This window comes from Lucilia sericata, unplaced genomic scaffold, assembly GCF_015586225.1.
Source record: "Lucilia sericata isolate MDLA Ls3-8-SP2 unplaced genomic scaffold, ASM1558622v1 Contig000060F_arrow, whole genome shotgun sequence".
Taxonomy (NCBI): domain Eukaryota; kingdom Metazoa; phylum Arthropoda; class Insecta; order Diptera; family Calliphoridae; genus Lucilia; species Lucilia sericata.
In genome coordinates, this window is record NW_023994095.1 from 745,741 (window position 1) to 762,952 (window position 17,212).

At 33.4% G+C, this 17,212-nt stretch overlaps 1 protein-coding gene across 4 annotated transcripts in view; it reads left to right on the forward strand.

The window, feature by feature from the left end:
• Window positions 1-537: 537 nt before the first annotated feature.
• Window positions 538-17,212, forward strand: part of LOC119616157 (acetylcholine receptor subunit alpha-like) — a 154,539-nt gene continuing 137,864 nt past the window's right edge. For 2 of the 4 annotated variants that reach the window (XM_037972421.1, XM_037972424.1), the window contains exons 1-2: window positions 538-630; window positions 4,064-4,413. In XM_037972421.1, the coding sequence (XP_037828349.1) occupies window positions 4,210-4,413 (204 nt within the window). In that variant the 5' untranslated portion in view covers window positions 538-630; window positions 4,064-4,209. Of the gene's footprint in view, window positions 658-4,063; window positions 4,414-17,212 lie in introns of all 4 variants that reach the window. The other 2 variants (XM_037972423.1, XM_037972422.1) reach the window with 2 other exon arrangements.

Below are 17,212 nucleotides of genomic sequence, written 5' to 3' on the forward strand. Positions count from 1 at the left end.
GAATACCATTATTGTCTATAACGACAAATGCGAACGCGCATACAAAATAATAATAAAAAATCAGCTGTTCAAACCTCTTTCTTCCCTCGAGTGGTGTCTGTATACATATGTATGCACGTGTTATGCATATACTTAAATTTATATACATCTACATAGATATCAGTAAATGTATGTATATATGTATTCAGCTTTTATTTATGTAGTTCATCTAAAGACGGAGGGGATGTAATGGGACTGGGAATGTTTATGTACAGTATGTGTGTATGTATCATCATAGTAGGAAGGTAATGTTTATTTATGTATGTATGCCGTTTATGTTTGTTGTTGGTGGATTCCTTATCAAACTTTTCATTCATGACACTCTGTTTCAAATAACAATAGTGTACACTGGAAAGTTACAAATTGTACAAGAATGTATTCTGACTGTGGTTGACTGGAAGGATACATACAAATACATACACATATTGCATCCGTATATAACGAATAGAGTGCTTAGATTTTAACAGCATCAGCATCAACATCCAGTTTCCTGAGAAATTTTGCTTTGTTTGGTCGCTAAACGGATAATAATTTTTACGTTTACAGCCAAAATTGTTTTTTCTTTTCTTATTCATGTGCTGTTATATAAATGTAATACAGAAGTGATAAAAAATCAATGTATATGTATAAAATATGTGAAAATAATTTGTATAATAATTACATAAAGAAAATGTTTCAACGTTCTCAAATTGCATAAAATAAAGGAAAAAATATAAAAGTTTTTCGTGTTAAAAATAGTTATGAAAGAATAAAGTTAATATGTAATATAAATCAAATTACTCGAAATTTATCGATTAAAGACGGGAAAAATTGAAGAGAAAAACAAACGAGATAAAACAATTTGAAAAAATACAACTAACCTGGTCTACAATTATAAAAATTAATAAATTCTAATGTTAATTGCTAAATGTTGAAGGGCGTATCTTTTCGTTACCATAGTTGGGTGCAAATTTGATTATTTAATTTATATACTATCTACTATATAGGAAAAACTAACACAAATATGTATATATATGTATATATATAGATATATATGCATATGTATGTATGCACGTATGATATGTGTTTGTATCTATGTTCATTAGAGTGTCTCGATGAAAAGCTTTTTTTGCGAATCTATTGTAGAAATACCTGAAAATGGGGTGTAGCGTTTAAGTGTATATGGGAAAACGCGAAAATGTCATAAAAGTATGTAGCTCTCAGACACATAAAAGTGTTAAAATATTGGTAGCTCGAATTAATTCATGTACCATTTATTATTGAGTGACCCCATTGAAATCGAATTTGACATATTAAAAACTGACGTTTGTCAGTTTTTGATAATACGACATCCATTAAAGCAACTAAAAATACTATAATATGTGAAATGTTTGCGACTTCCCGTTTTAAGTACACATAAACCTCATCTGTCTCCTATCAAATGTGGACTATAACGTTAAAATGCACCCTTATTTTGAGTATGGTAAAGGAAAAATTATATTTTTGAGTAAAATGTATTTTTTTTAAATATTACATTTAAAGTAATGACACAGGGTTTTATACCTGTATTCCAATAACTGTAAATATGACAGTAAGGATCGGTGTTAAACTTTAAGATCAGCGATTTAATTAATTAATTTTCGAAAATTGTTTTGTTTGTTGAAACGGACAGTGATGGTGTAAAAAATACCAAAGTGTGAATAGCTGAAGAGAATACATAAATACAATACAAATTAGCACACAAGAATTATAGAGACTCAACAAATCAATTATTATTAATTATTAAAATTAATTTTTTAATAAATTTTGCAATTTATTTAAAGGATCAAATCTAAGAAATAATTCATAAAGTTTTCTATGGAGTTTTCATTCTTATGGAATGCTAAATTCCTTTTTTATTAATTCAATGAAATTAGAATCCAAAGAATTTTTTATAATAGAAATATTTTAAAGAATTATAGATTATTTATTAGTTTTAATTCGAATTTTGAATGATTTTTTCAAATAAGCTAAGAAAATAATAAATTAGGATGAATTAATTCTAAATATACTTTTTCCAATCTCATACCGAGGAGGAGGATATAGTCATAGGTGTTAGCGGTAATGTTCCCCTAAAGCAAAAAAAAAAAAATATGAATATTAATTCCATGATGCAGGGCCAAATTGACCCAGTACTGACTGAAAGTGTTGAGACAATTGACTTCGTCATCCATTAATCGTCAGTAAAATACTGCTACTGAGGTGGGTACCTTATCCTCCGTGGCGGACAAATCTTCAATTCTACATCATTGCCAGAAATGTAGAGGCGAAAAAGCAGGATGTACTCGAAGGGCGCTCTAAGCAACCTCAGCATTTTAATACACTTGAAGGTTCGACTTTAAATCCTCAGATGATAGTAACAACTCCATCATACTTAATCTCAACATAGATAAAATAGAGCAAATGGCGGAAGAGGTGAATGACAGCATAGCTTGCTATTCACCAATAACAAATATTATTTTGGGCATAGAGGTGGAAGTTGAAGAAGATGCTCCAGAAGACATATTTGGCCAGTTTGAGGAAAATCCGAGAGTCATATCGAATTAGTTACAAATCTTTGAGGCAAATAGAACCAAATCTTCCGAGGAGCTAATCATTGAAAACAGACGCAGGAATAAGCAAGTAAAAAAGTATACAGCAGTGTATACTTGGAAAGTATTCCTCCTGCATAGAACGGCGCTAGGATAAGACGGGACCTTGCTTTCAAAGTGCACTACCTACGTTAAAAAATGGGACAATATCTTATTGGAAATTCTGACTGGTAGCATATGGAAATTCTTGGCAGCCAAAATTTAAACTTGTAAAAAGGATTCTGAGAGCACTCTTCTTGTGATAGGTTTCGACCAGAACTGCAAGGCTAACCTACCAAAAAAGTGTAAAATTATAAAATTGTAAAGGTGCCCACTGGTTATCACTACCCTCGATGAGGACACCGAAGGACATTCTGCATGCAACATAGAAGACTAAATCCTAGAAACGAGGAGGCGATCTGTGCCTCGCAAGAGGATAGTTTAGCAACCTCATACTAAATTAGGTATGGATGGTATTTTTTCGACGCGGAGATAGTTTTAATTTATTCGTTTTTACTACATGCTTGAAATTCACATATACCCCACATAGATGGCAGGATGCTTTGGGCAAAAAATGTAACATAATTAATTTAATAATTTAAGTGGACATGAGCACTACGTCGACCAAAGCTTTAGAAGCATTGCTGGATACTTCTATGATCGAAATAGACTGCCCTGGTACCCATATCTATAGGCGAATTGACCAAAGTTACCGGACACGTCATCAATGAATACTGGAAATATAGGACTGTTATATTCAAAGATCGCGTGCCGGAAAATTCAAAAAGACCAGTTAAGAACGAAAATGTAGCAAAAAAATAGATAGTTCTTAGTACTAGAGTAACATGAAAAAATTAATACATTTTTGAAAAGAAATTAAAAAATATAGCAAAAACAACAAAATATGATCTAAAAGAGAAAAATATGCCTTAAATATACTACTAAAGTAAAATCATGCAAAATTATGCTCTTATGGGTAAAATATGCAAAAATATCGAATATAAAATCGATGCAAAAAACGAATTAAATTGGTCTGAAACGTGTAAATATCTTATTCATTAGTCCATTCGACGCTCCGTAAAGAACATGCATATTTTGGTTTCCCTGATTATAACTATTTATTTGATTTTACACGTTTCAGAAATGTTTTGACAGGACCTTGCTACCAACTGTTTAAAAAAATCTGAAAAAGTGTGCAGGAGTTATTTGAAACGAGAATTTAATCAGAAAACCTTTAGATAAAAATACTCGAGATTTATTCGAAATGAATTATTTAATTTGTTTTTCAATTACAGAAGATATTTTTGCTGGGTTACTGAAGACAAATATCTGTACTTGTTTACCCTTAAGCAAACGATACATACTTTCATATGTGTAAGGGAAAGATCTTGCCATTACGCTTGTAGCAACTTTAACATTTTTTTTATTTTATATAGTAATAATAAATGGATGAATTCCTATACAAGGATTAGATTAAACTATCGTTCCGTCTAAATATGATAATTTCCAGTCATAAACATAAAACAAAACTTTTCATTGTTTAACACTATCTAAATCTTAACTTTACATAAACACAAATAAAATGAAACCAACGACCGGTGAAACCATTAGAGCGTGGTTATTGTCTGCTTTAATGGTACATGGAGCTGTTGCCGGAAATCCTGATGCCAAACGTTTATATGATGATCTCCTCAGTAACTACAACAAACTAGTCAGACCGGTGGTTAATACAACAGATGTTCTTAAAGTCTGCATAAAATTGAAATTATCTCAATTAATTGATGTGGTAAGTTTTATTTTGGTACAAAATCTAATATCTTATTATATTATCCTAATATCCTTATATACATACATACATACATACATACATACATACATACATACATACATACATACATACATACATACATACATACATACATACATACATACATACATACATACATACATACATACATACATACATACATACATACATACATACATACATACATACATACATACATACATACATACATACATACATACATACATACATACATACATACATACATACATACATACATACATACATACATACATACATACATACATACATACATACATACATACATACATACATACATACATACATACATACATACATACATACATACATACATACATACATACATACATACATACATACATACATACATACATACATACATACATACATACATACATACATACATACATACATACATACATACATACATACATACATACATACATACATACATACATACATACATACATACATACATACATACATACATACATACATACATACATACATACATACATACATGTACATATATATTATACATGTATGTATATATTATACATGTATGTATATATTATACATGTATGCGACGGTTTTTATAGTTTTCGTAAGAAAATTCTGCTGAAGCTATGTTGATACACATACACTATAGGTTTAATTCTTATTCTTTATATAATGAGCTATATGAAACTACTTGAAATATGATCACAAAATAAGTTTTCAAGACCATCATATTTTAAACACCAGGATAGGTATACACTATAGGTTTAATTCTTATTCTTTTTATAATGAGCTATATGAAACTGCTTGAAATATGATCACAAAATAAGTTTTTAAGACCATCATATTTTAAACACCAGGATGATCAATTTATGATTGCTATACATTTTTTATAGTTTTTCAAATAATCAGTTTTCAATCATATATCGGGATCATTTTCAAATCATTTTTTAAGCGCTCAACTTATTAATCACTTTTAGGTCATCAAATGGAGTCAAAAATGACTTAGTTTACTAATTAATCATCCAACAATCTTCCAAATGCTAGCTGGGTTACACCTAAAACTTACTCAAAAACGATTCAAAACTGAGTCGAAACTGATTAGAAAAGGGGTTCAGAAAATACTCTTTTAGAAGAGTTGGCAAAAAATATTGTGTGGCCTAAAATGAGTTGATATAAGTATTTCAATTTGTGTGATATTTATAAAGTCGAAATATGGTTGTTTATAAATTTATTTTGTAGTTACATTTCGCGCATAAACTGTTTTCTGTATAATATGATTCGAAAATAACTCTTATTAATGACTCAAAAAAAGATTAAAAGATGAATCATAAAAGACTCGTTTAGATGAGTCGCGGGTAGGGTACCACTTTCTTCCGACGAATGTATCATTAATGATCAGGAAATGAGCGCATAAATGATCATTTTAATCGTGCAGAAGAGTCTTGACTTGAATTTTGAAGAGTCTTGACTTGAATTTTCAAAAAATGCTAGCTGGGTATACATATATACTTGTATACTATACATTTTTTTGATTTTTTGTTTGTTTTAAACGGCTGGACCGAAATTTGAACTAGAAGGGAAAAAAGTCGAAAATATTTTCGATTAGCTTTCTAATGTATGGGGAATATGTATTTATATGTATCAGAAAAGTTCCGTTACAAAAGTTGTACCAGAAGGTGACAAAAACTAAATATAAGAGGGAATATGGGTAAAATTAGTACTTTGTATGTACTTTAATACTGATATTTCTGTTCTAAAGTTAAATATTTCGAAAGCCAACACTGAGGGGACAAAGACGGATAAAAAAGGGGAATTCTGTGTATGCTGCATTAATACTTTAATGGAACAAATGACTAATAAATATCTTGTTTTTGGGCATTTCAATATAAAAGAGGAATAAACTGGCAATTATGTGTTGCTCTAGTACACAGAGGGAAAAAATATACACGCCTGGTACCAAATTGACACCAAATTTTTCAATAACAACCGTTGTCAAGTATATACATATGTACGTACAACAACACTGACACACTGTTGACAACGTAAAGCTCACTATTGACAACTTATTTTGAGCTTACTACGTTTGTTATCTTTTAGACAACGGATGTGCATAAAATTTAGATTGCGACAACGAATTGTTGCAATGTTGACAACGTTGCGTTGTCAATATTACATAGTGTGGTTGTACGTATGTATGTATATACTTGACAATGGATGTCATTTATGGAATTTAAGAAATATGTAAGTACACGAGAAGTAAGAATGTTTTGTACTTTTGGTATTACCTTTTGTAAATGTTGTTCTAACTTAAAGAAACTTGAATTGTAGCTTTACAAAATTACAAGAAACACATTTTTGAATTTCTTCCGAAAGGGACCTTTAGCGGAAAATAACGGGAGGAATGTTATTTGTATGCAAACACTCCGATTTCATGAATTTTAGATATAAAATATATATATTAGAAACGCCAATTGGCTATATATTTTATACAAACATGGGTTTAAAAGGGACAAATGCCATTAAAAAGTAAGTTGTTGAGTAAGAATAAGTCATTACCATGTTTTTACTGGGATGTTTAGGAGCTAGTACATTAGGACATAGTACATACATATTTGTGTATGAATTTGTATTTTGTATACTCAAAATTTCAAATTCAAACTGCACAGGGAAAAAACTGGGAAAATTATTACTTTTTGTTCTAAGTCAATGAATATTTTTTTGTAAATATATTTTTGTTTAGTCTTTCTCAATTTTTAGTGAATCACTTTTCCAAATATTCAAATGTTGGTATACCAACCAGAACCAATACTTTGACATTTCAAAAATTTTCGAACAGGTTTTGTACACTACCCTTTTCGATTTTGATTCTTTTTTCTTTCACCAAATAAAGCTTATAGTGTTCTTAATAAAATATAAACATTTTAAAATGGAACAATGAGCGGATCTCAAGTAAATCAATGTTTATTAAAATAATCCTGCTCATTTCCATAAAAATTTCTAAATTTATAATTTTAGTTTTGATGAACTTGAGATTCCCTCATTGTGCAACTCTGATTTTTCTCATAAGCTACTTTTGAAGGAATACACAATAAGGAAGGAGTGTAACATTTTTGAAATAGCCTTCACTCAAGGACATTTTTGAATATAATTATCCTTGTATTAAAACTTTAATATTTTAATAATAGTTATATTAAACTAAAAAATATAGGTTTTAATTAGGGACTAAAACGCTTAAAATTGGATAGATAGTTTAGATAGATAGTCAAATTTAATGCTTGTTGAAAGAAGTCTTAAAAATATGAACTTTGAACCTCGATAAAATGTAAACCGTAACGGATTTAGCAACACGAAGAATGTGTGTACCGAATTTCATCGAAATCGGAGAGGGTCATGTTCAAAATCCTAGTTTTTTGTTCGAAATTTTTTGAAATCACCCAACTTACAAACAATTATTTTCGCCAATTTAAACTAAATGATAAAAAATAAGCTGGTCTAATATTTTTGAAGCTTTTAGCTTACGGTCTTACCTAAATAAAGGCCATAAGCGTTGCTTTACTTGTAACTAGTTTTTGTTTTCATAAAATTTGTATGGTACTCAACGCTCAACACGAATGTCTTAAGGTTCCATATGAATATTTTGACAAAAACGGGCGATCCATCATGTGCCACGCCCCCTGACATATAAAGTAAATACTAAAATCTGTATATCTGGAAGAGTATAATAAAATAAACTACAACAAGCAACTTTTGTTTAAATATTTTGGCGGTCTAACAAAAGTGGTCGTGGCATATCCCATATAAAATAAATACTTCTGCGAGTAGTTTTGGCGATTGTTGAACGAATGTATCGTCGCTCATGCATTTTAACGAGCATCGGAGGATTGTTGTTAGTCATCGATCGTATTTTACTCTTCCAAATGATGCCTATTATTGTCAAACCGGTTTATTTATATTACACTACAATCGCCGATTACGATTTTGGAGATAGTTGGACGAATTTTACCGTTATACATATAAACGTTAAGTAGACAATTAATAAACCCAATTCCCCAAAGGGTTTTAAAAAGTTAGCTCGTATTGTTAATTTATAGGCATTTTAAACTTAGCTTTTTTCAGTTAAATTTTCTCATACGTAATATCAAAAAATTTTGAGCATGACCCTCTCTTATTTTGAAGAAATTCGGTACACAAATTCTTATCATACATACAAAAATGTTAAGTTCTCCAAAATTTCCAAATTCATTACGATTATGATTTTATCGAGGTTCAAAGTTCATAATTTTAACAGTTTTTCTAAAAAGGATTAAATTTGATATTGTATATATTCTAACATATTTATCCGATTTTAATCATTTTGGACTTTAATTAATGCCTGTGTGTTGTAGTATGACAATACTTTATTTGAAATATTAAGGTTTTAAAATTATGATAATTATATCAAAAAATGTCCTTGAGTCAAGGGTATCTTAAAAACGGTATCTCCCACTTTCATTATTTCTTTGCTAAAATTTGATTATAATAACAAGATATAAAAAAATCAGAGTTGGACCATAAAGGGATCCATAGAAAATCTAATTTTAGTAAATTAATCCACTTTACTTCCGTACAAATTTTAAAAATTTTCATTTTATTTTTTAAAAAATCAAATAAAATTTGAACATTTCTAGTAGAGTATTTACCAACAACTATTAAAATAGAAAGGAATTTAAAGCCCACAAAGTATAAAGATTAATAAATTTAAATATCTAAAACTTAAGTAATTGAGTAATTTATATATTGACTTATTTCATTGGATTACATACATATAAAATACATATATGGGAAATTTTTTCACAAAATTACAAAACTTTAAAAGCCTATAAATTAAAAACTCGAGCTTTTAGTCAACTGATGGTCTACTTTAATTTCCCCTTGGTCTCATTCGGGAAAGATTTTCTTGTTGCACAGTGTAATCAGTATCGAGGCAAGTAAGAATAAAAGTGGTTTTTGAATTTAATTTTTAATAAAGTTTTTTTTTTTAAATACCAAGTGTATTAATATAAAGTGTTCTATTAGAAACCAAAAAATAAATTTATGTATAATGCTATCAAATAAAGCAATATGATTGAAAAGCAAATGAGACGCAAAAAATTATGAGTCTGCTTAAAATGAAGTGGAATCATCCAAAAAACAAGTTAAAGACAGTGAAACATCCTATTGTGATGATGGAAGAAGTGAATTGTCCGAGTAATGAAAGTGTGAAAGATTTTGGACAGTAAAACACGGGTTAACTACAACTGTGGTCAACGAGTTATTGGTAATTCTTAGAGAAACTGATATTAAAAATGTAAGGACTTTAAAAGGTACACCAAAAGAGAATTACATAAAGAAGTATTCATATCATAATTTTTACAGAAATGCGTTATTGATAAAGTGGGTGATAAAGCTCCAACTCGTTTGTCAGGGATGCAATTGAGCGATGATGTGGTTGCAAAATTAAGTTGGCAAATATAACGAAATTTACAACAAGTAAGTTTTTTTATGATACGCATTTATTGAATTTTAATTATTTTCTTTTAAAATTTCCTAAAGCTGATGATGGAGGAATAAATAAGGTATTACAACAACACTTTGTTCATGCTGGTGACCGAACCAAAAAGATTGATGATCACATCGTAAAAGATTCATTAAGACGATTGTATAAAGACTCTGTTTATCGCATCGTAGACGATTCTGTCAAGACTCTTTTTAACACAAGGTAGACGAATATCGTATATGTTGTTTTATTTATATTGTTTTGAGGGTAGCAGAGCACACTAGGTATATCTAGTGTATGTATAAATTTTACTTAAGTCGAATCAATTAAATAAATAATTAAATTTTACCAATTTAGAACGAATATGGTAAATCTTATATTTTTAAAATTTTATAAAACCGATCTTTTTCCTCAAATATTTCTTTGGCAGTTAAGCTTAAAAATTAAACGTCGATGAATTTTTATTCACATTACTTGAAACAGGGATGGAAAAATTGGTACGATGGTACTTTTTTTGATCCTATTGATGTTCAAAAGTACCATGATACTCCCGAGTCTTTTTGATACTCTCAAAGTATCTTTACAATTTAAAATTTGTATTCAAATTTGATATTCTACGAATGTTTTGGAACATATTTACATATAACTGTCCTGAATTTCATTAAGACAGGATTTATTAAAATATAACAAATTGTATCATGACTGCTTTAAATTTAACATACATATTTACAAAGTACAATATCGTCGTAATATTTTTATGGTTGCTATGTGATACCATGTACCCATTTCCTGGACAAGAAATTTCATCAAATTATATCCAAAACGTTAACATTGAGGGACGGACAAAGATTCATCATTCTCCATCCTGACTTAAAATAATATGACCGAATAATTTCATTCAATTAACCGATTAAAAAATACGTACTATTAACAGTAAAGTTAATGTATGTATATTTAAAAATTAATGTATACATAAACAAGTAAGAAAGTATAGTCGGGCGTGGCCGACCATATGATACCCTACACCAGTTATGAATATTAAATGTTAAAAATTGAATATTATGTACCTTGATTCCGATTTATTTAAGCAATTTATTGACGAATAACTTTTTTTCTAAAAGAGGCTTTATATGAGGGATGTGGACCGTTCCCGATAAAATGGGCTGGATAGATTTGAATTTATATAATATTTGTCTGAGCTAAATTTCATTGCAATGATAGTGCTAATAAATGAATTGCGGATATTCAAGTCACTTTCTGAAGGGGGCTTTGTATGGGCCTAGGGTCAAATGAAGTCCGATCGTTTCGAAAGTCGGCAAGGTCATCAAGGCTTGTATAAAACTTACTTGTGCAAACTTTCATCGAGATACATTTATATTATACATACACTTAAACCTAGTTTTATGCGAATTATATGCGATTTTGTTTGACTTTTAAGGGAATCATTTGAAAATGTGAGCTAGTGTATCGTTTGGTGCGAAACGAATTAGTCGCACAAAACGAGGTTTGAGTGTATTTATGAGCTCAAAAGCCCATAGGTGAAATAATGTACCGATTTTAACCATTTTCAATAGGCGTCGTTCTTGGGTCAAAACAAACGTGTATTCCAAACTTCATCAAATTGTCTTGAAAATTGCGACCAGTACTTTGATAACATGGACACACGGACGGTCGGACGGACATCGGAAAATCGGTACTAATATTTTAATGCGTTAGCACAAACGCATAATACCCTTCCCACTATAGTGGTGTACGGTATAAAAACACTTTCTTTATATTATATATATAAAATGCGAAAATTATATTACAAAAAAAATATAAAAGAATAAAATGTGAACACTTTTATAGAAATTTAATATTTTTAAATTATTCTGGGCTTTTAGGTAAAAAAAGTACCAAAAAGTTAACTATTACAGATTTTTATTGAATCAGGAGTAAATTTTCAAAATACATAGTGTTTAAATTTGCATATCAAAGATAAAATTTAAACGATACAAAATCTGCGTTTAATTGCTCAAGAAATGTTATGTTAAAAAAGTACTAAACTTTTTACACGAATTTGGACCTAATTCCAGAATAGTTTAAGGTACATATGTGAGAATATTAATCAATTTTGTATATTTAGGTAGGTAGGTTGATAGGAGGATGTATCAAATCCGAAGAAATACACCTAGGCCACTATCGGGCCTGTTGTGCGCTCCTTATCATGAAAAAAGGGGAACTGAATAAATTATTTTTCAGTGTTCAGAAACTCAATTTCCTGAAAGTAATTCCTAAGAATCTTCCAATCAGTGTTAGTCAGGAATGTTATTTCCGGAATAACATCACTTCCAAGATACTTGGATATAAATTCGACGGATGCCTGGCAGTGGCAAAGAAAGTGCACCAGAGTTTCACTGTCCTCTCCACATGTTCTACATTCGTCTAAATCCGCACGTTCAATTTTGCAGAGATGTGCTCGTAATCCTGTGTGTCCACTCAGAATATGTACCATCATACTAAGTTCAGACTTGCTCATTTTGAGGAGATTTTTCGTCTTGCTCTTATCAGGGTTACCCCATAGGATCTTCGTGATTCTACTCACTGTTTCATTATTCCAAGAGGCCTTATGGGATTCTCTCATCCACATTTTTAGTTTAGCTTTTATTGCGTCGAATGGTTTCGCGTTTGTCAGGTTAACTGCCTCGAGCTCCCTTCCCTTTAAAGCTATTACATTCGCCCTTTCGTTACTACTCCCGAGTGGGCTGGTACACATATGATGTGAACCTTACCTCTGGGAGAGTATTCAGTTAAAGCTTTCTTACAATCCAATACGGTCCTAGATTTAGTTCTATCGCCTGATATCGCCCTAATTGCCTTCTGGCTGTCGGTAAATATATTAAGCGCTGTGGGCGCCATGTTTATTCTAATCCAATTTACGCATTCCGTTAGTTCTCGTACTTCTGCCTGGAAGCTTGTGTTATGATTTGGTAAACGGTGGTACATTTCTGCTTCTGGGTCTTCAATATAGAACCCCAGCCCCACTTTGTTCCCCAATTTAGAGCCATCCGTGTAACAACCTTCCAATGTGTCCAGTATATATTGATGACGTATCCTATAAACGCTTTTGGCCAGTTCGTCTAAAGTAAAGAGCCGTTCGGCTGTAAGCGCCGCCTCATATCTTAAATATGTTTCAATGGGTGGAATATCTAGCAACGTAGTATACATGGCACCAGTTATACCCAAGCAGCATGTGCGCTGAACTCCCTGTGGTAGTTTGATATTGCACTTTTTGTATAAAGCAGTACACCAGATTATTGAAGAATAAGCTAGAATTGGTCTAATTACATTTTTATAAAGTCATAGTAGGACTGAGACCCCATTTCATGCCTATAGTTCTCCTACATATCGCCCAGCACCGATGTGCCTTGTTGATCCTATCCTCTATGTGGTGTCTCCATTTTAATTTCCGGTCGAGGATTACACCAAAGTACTGCCACTGGTATCTTCTTGCACAGGTAGCAAGGTTCATTAAACGTAGAAATTTTTGTCTTTCTTGTGAAAACACAGATTTCCGTTTTTGCCGGGTTAACATTCAGGCCTCTCGGCTGAGCCTAGCTCAAGGCCGTATTCAGAGCCTCCTCAGCTCTTCTACACAAGTAATTTGGATCCTTTCCCTTTAAAAGTATTACGACATCGTCTGCATAGCAGACAGGTCTAAGTCCTTTCTCGGTTAGGGTCCTTAGGAGGCTATTAATCGTGGTAACCCAGAGTAAAGGTGACAAAATGCCACCCTGTTGTATACCGCGAAATACCTTTTTCCTGATAGTTATATCGTACATCTCACAGCTTATCCATCTGTTCCTTAGCATGTGGTTGATCCAGTACCCGGTCAATATAAAACTGGTCTAGGGATTGGATAAGAGTATCAGTGTGCACGTTATTGAAGGCGCCTTCGATGTCATTTCATTCCGCCAGTGTATATAGTTTGCTATCAAAGGATGCACCTATGTAGTGGACAACTTCGTTTAAAGCGGTTTCCACCGATCGTCCCTTTACATAAGCATGCTGCTTAAATTTTAGGTCTTTGTCGGGTATACTGCTTTTAACCATACTATCAACTATCCGTTCCAAGGTTTTAAGTAGGAAGGACGTAAGATTTATTGGTCGATAAGACTTAGATGTAGGTTTCCCTGGTTTAGGTATAAATATTACCCTTGCATCCTGTCATTTACTGGGATTATATGAGAATTTCTAGCATGTAGTGAATTAATGAGACAGATGTACGGAAACCAGTTCCGCCTCCATATGTAAGAGTGCCGGGAAAATGCCATCTGGCCCTGCAGCTTTATTGGGAGCGAAGCTCTTGATTGCCCCTTTAACCATATCAGATGTAATTACAAATTCCGTGTTAGCCTCCCCTTCCTCCAATATCGGTTCATCTATGTTATTCGATATACCGGGTGGAAAATGAGAGTCCATTAGGAGTTTCATTGTCCCATTCCCATCCTCCAGCCTCCTGCCCGTATCATCGACCATAGATTCCGGTTGGACATGAGTTTTGGATAGGAATTTTTTTATCTTCGATACGTCATTTACGCTGTCTACCTGTTCACAGAAAAGTTTCCAGGAGTCTCGTTTGGCTTTACGAACAGTTTTCTTATATTCTCCAAGTTTACTACGATACTCATCCCAGTATACTGCTGTCTTTTTACGCCGTGCCCGGTTAAATAGTTTGCGAAGAGTCTTACCAAGGTTCCGGATCTCCCCAGTTACCGAGGATTTCTCCTGGGCAGATATCCGGTCTCGCAAAGGGCAGTTGTCCTCGAACGATTCAACCAAGGCACTTGTGAGCATTTCTACTTTGGCGTCTATGTCCTCTTTATTTCGACATTGAAAAGTGTCCTGAAACGGTTCTTTAGTAAGGAATCGAACATTGTCCAATTACTTTTAGACTTATTCCGAAACTTTATCGGCTTTGGTGGCGGCCGTAGTATTTTAAATCTTATGTACTGATGGTCAGAAAAGGAGTGCTCGTCCGAAACTCTCCAATCCTGAATTTCGTTTATAATCTCTACTGAACATATAGTTATATCTAATACTTCATCTCTGATTCTATTGACGAAGGTAGCTTTATTACCTAAGTTCGATGTGATCAAGTCTTTAGTATTAAGGAAACCCATAAGGGCTTATCCCCTGTGAATGGTGTTTGTACTACTCCAAGCTACATGGTGGGAGTTGGCATCTCAACCTATTACAATTTTCTTGTTTTTCCTTTGTGCCTTTTCGACCAGTTTCATCAGCTCCGACGTTGGTGGTTGTGTCGGAGAATCGAAGGGCAGGTTAACCTGAAGTGACTATTGATGCACTGCAGTGTTCTTATCGATTATTTAATCGACACTTTCCCAATTCTGTACAGCACTGCTGTTCTGTCTTCTGGCGAGTGATTTCCTCCTCTCTTTTAGGATTTGAATCCTCAAAATTTATCAGTACTTGCTAATGATGCTTTGGGTACCGTCTTAGGTGTTTTAGTGTCCTTATCGGGGCCGGTTTTGACATCTCTTTCAATCGGCGCCGCCCCAATTTTGGAAGGGCAGCTGCACCTTCTTTTGGCGAGTTAGTGGTATCTTCCTCGCTTTTAGGATTTGACTCCTTAACGTTATCAGTAGTTGCTACTGATGCTGTGGTCTTAGGTATTTTAATGTCCTTTTCGAGGCTTGTTGTACAGCCCTTCCAATCGGCACCTTCCCAATTTTGAATATGACAGCTTTAGAGGCGAAGTAAGCCCTATCTTTATTCTTGGCAAGACTAGCCATAGATTTCTGGTCGATACCTATTACAAATAAAGTTCCCTCAGGTTCTTCTTTCCTGTAAAAGACGTCCCATTTTTCCACGGCCAGCTCAGCATTTTGACCACCAAGAATTTCCAGTATACGTTCATTAGCCACTTTACTGCCCATCCTTTTATGTAGATAGTGGACTTTAAGAGCACCGGAAGCTCGCTTTTCTTTGTCAGTCCCAGCTTAGCGCCGCCCCAGGGAGGAGGGATACTTCTTTAGGGATACACGTTCTTTAGGGTGCTAACACATTGTTGCGATGCCAATCTCATCAACATCACGCCCATGCTGAACTCGCAGCTCACGCTCTCTATTGGTTGTTTGCCCTTTGAAACGATTGCATGGTCCACTATCTTATTGTTCACCAGATCTTCTACTTTACTCTGTTGGTCTATTGGAATTTTGCCTGTCGGATTACCGGCATCGTAAACTGCATAGCAGAGATCGTCCCGGTGTCTTCTTCTGGCAACTTTGGCGTAAGATGGCGGCTCTTTTCCTTTTCCTCTGTCTAGCCTCTCTTTCCTCGCTTTTCGGGGCTTCTGTTGAGATACTCGTACCTTCGAGGTTGATTTCGCCGACGTGGTCTTCTTCGAAATATCTATCTTGGCGTTTTCACTCTCAGGATTCTGACTTGAGGTTCCTTTGAGTGAAGTATGACTTGGCTTCGACTGTGTATTAGAAGACGGGGAGCTCTTTTTCTTCTTAGGTTATTTCTCAGTTGTCAAATCTTCGGGAGACCTGATCCTCTTTGCCTCAGATCTTGTGAGAGAGTCCGATTTCTCCTTTGGAGTGTCGTTGGAGTAACTAACTATGATTTCCTGAAGCATCTTTTTAAACTTCCTCCTCTGTGCTCCAGATAGTCTTTTCTTAGTAATAGGTAGTTTAGCTATGCCGGTACTGGGTTATTTAGGCCTTGCACCGTAACATTCATCTTTGTATTTTTATTTTCCATGTTGTTTTTTTTCCAGTTTTTTGGTCCGCGGGGAATATAATATTCCCAGGTGGTGGACAATCTGCCCTCCCTCAGCTTGAGTCAAACTAAAACTTGGGGAGGACAAATGGTCCATCACCACCCCCTATCCGCCACCCGGGGACGCGCTCGGTTGGATTACATGACCCAACTTCCGAAACTGATGTCTTCCAATCGGCATGATGATTTGCCCAATGTTAGTCCTATTGGATAGTAGTTTTAACAAGATCGGTCAAGAATACTATGAGTTACACTGCGTCAAAGTTTTAAATGTTTGCCAGAAATTTGTTTTTTCATGTATGTATATTAGGGTGTCCCCGTTTGTATGGAGGAAAAATATGGTGCGATGTTCTCAGCTAAAATTTGATTATAAGTTTCTTAAAATGTTTGTCCTGGTGTCAATATTTGGCGAGGTGTATCAATGGATCAAAAGGTCCTTTTTTGAGGTTTTTATAC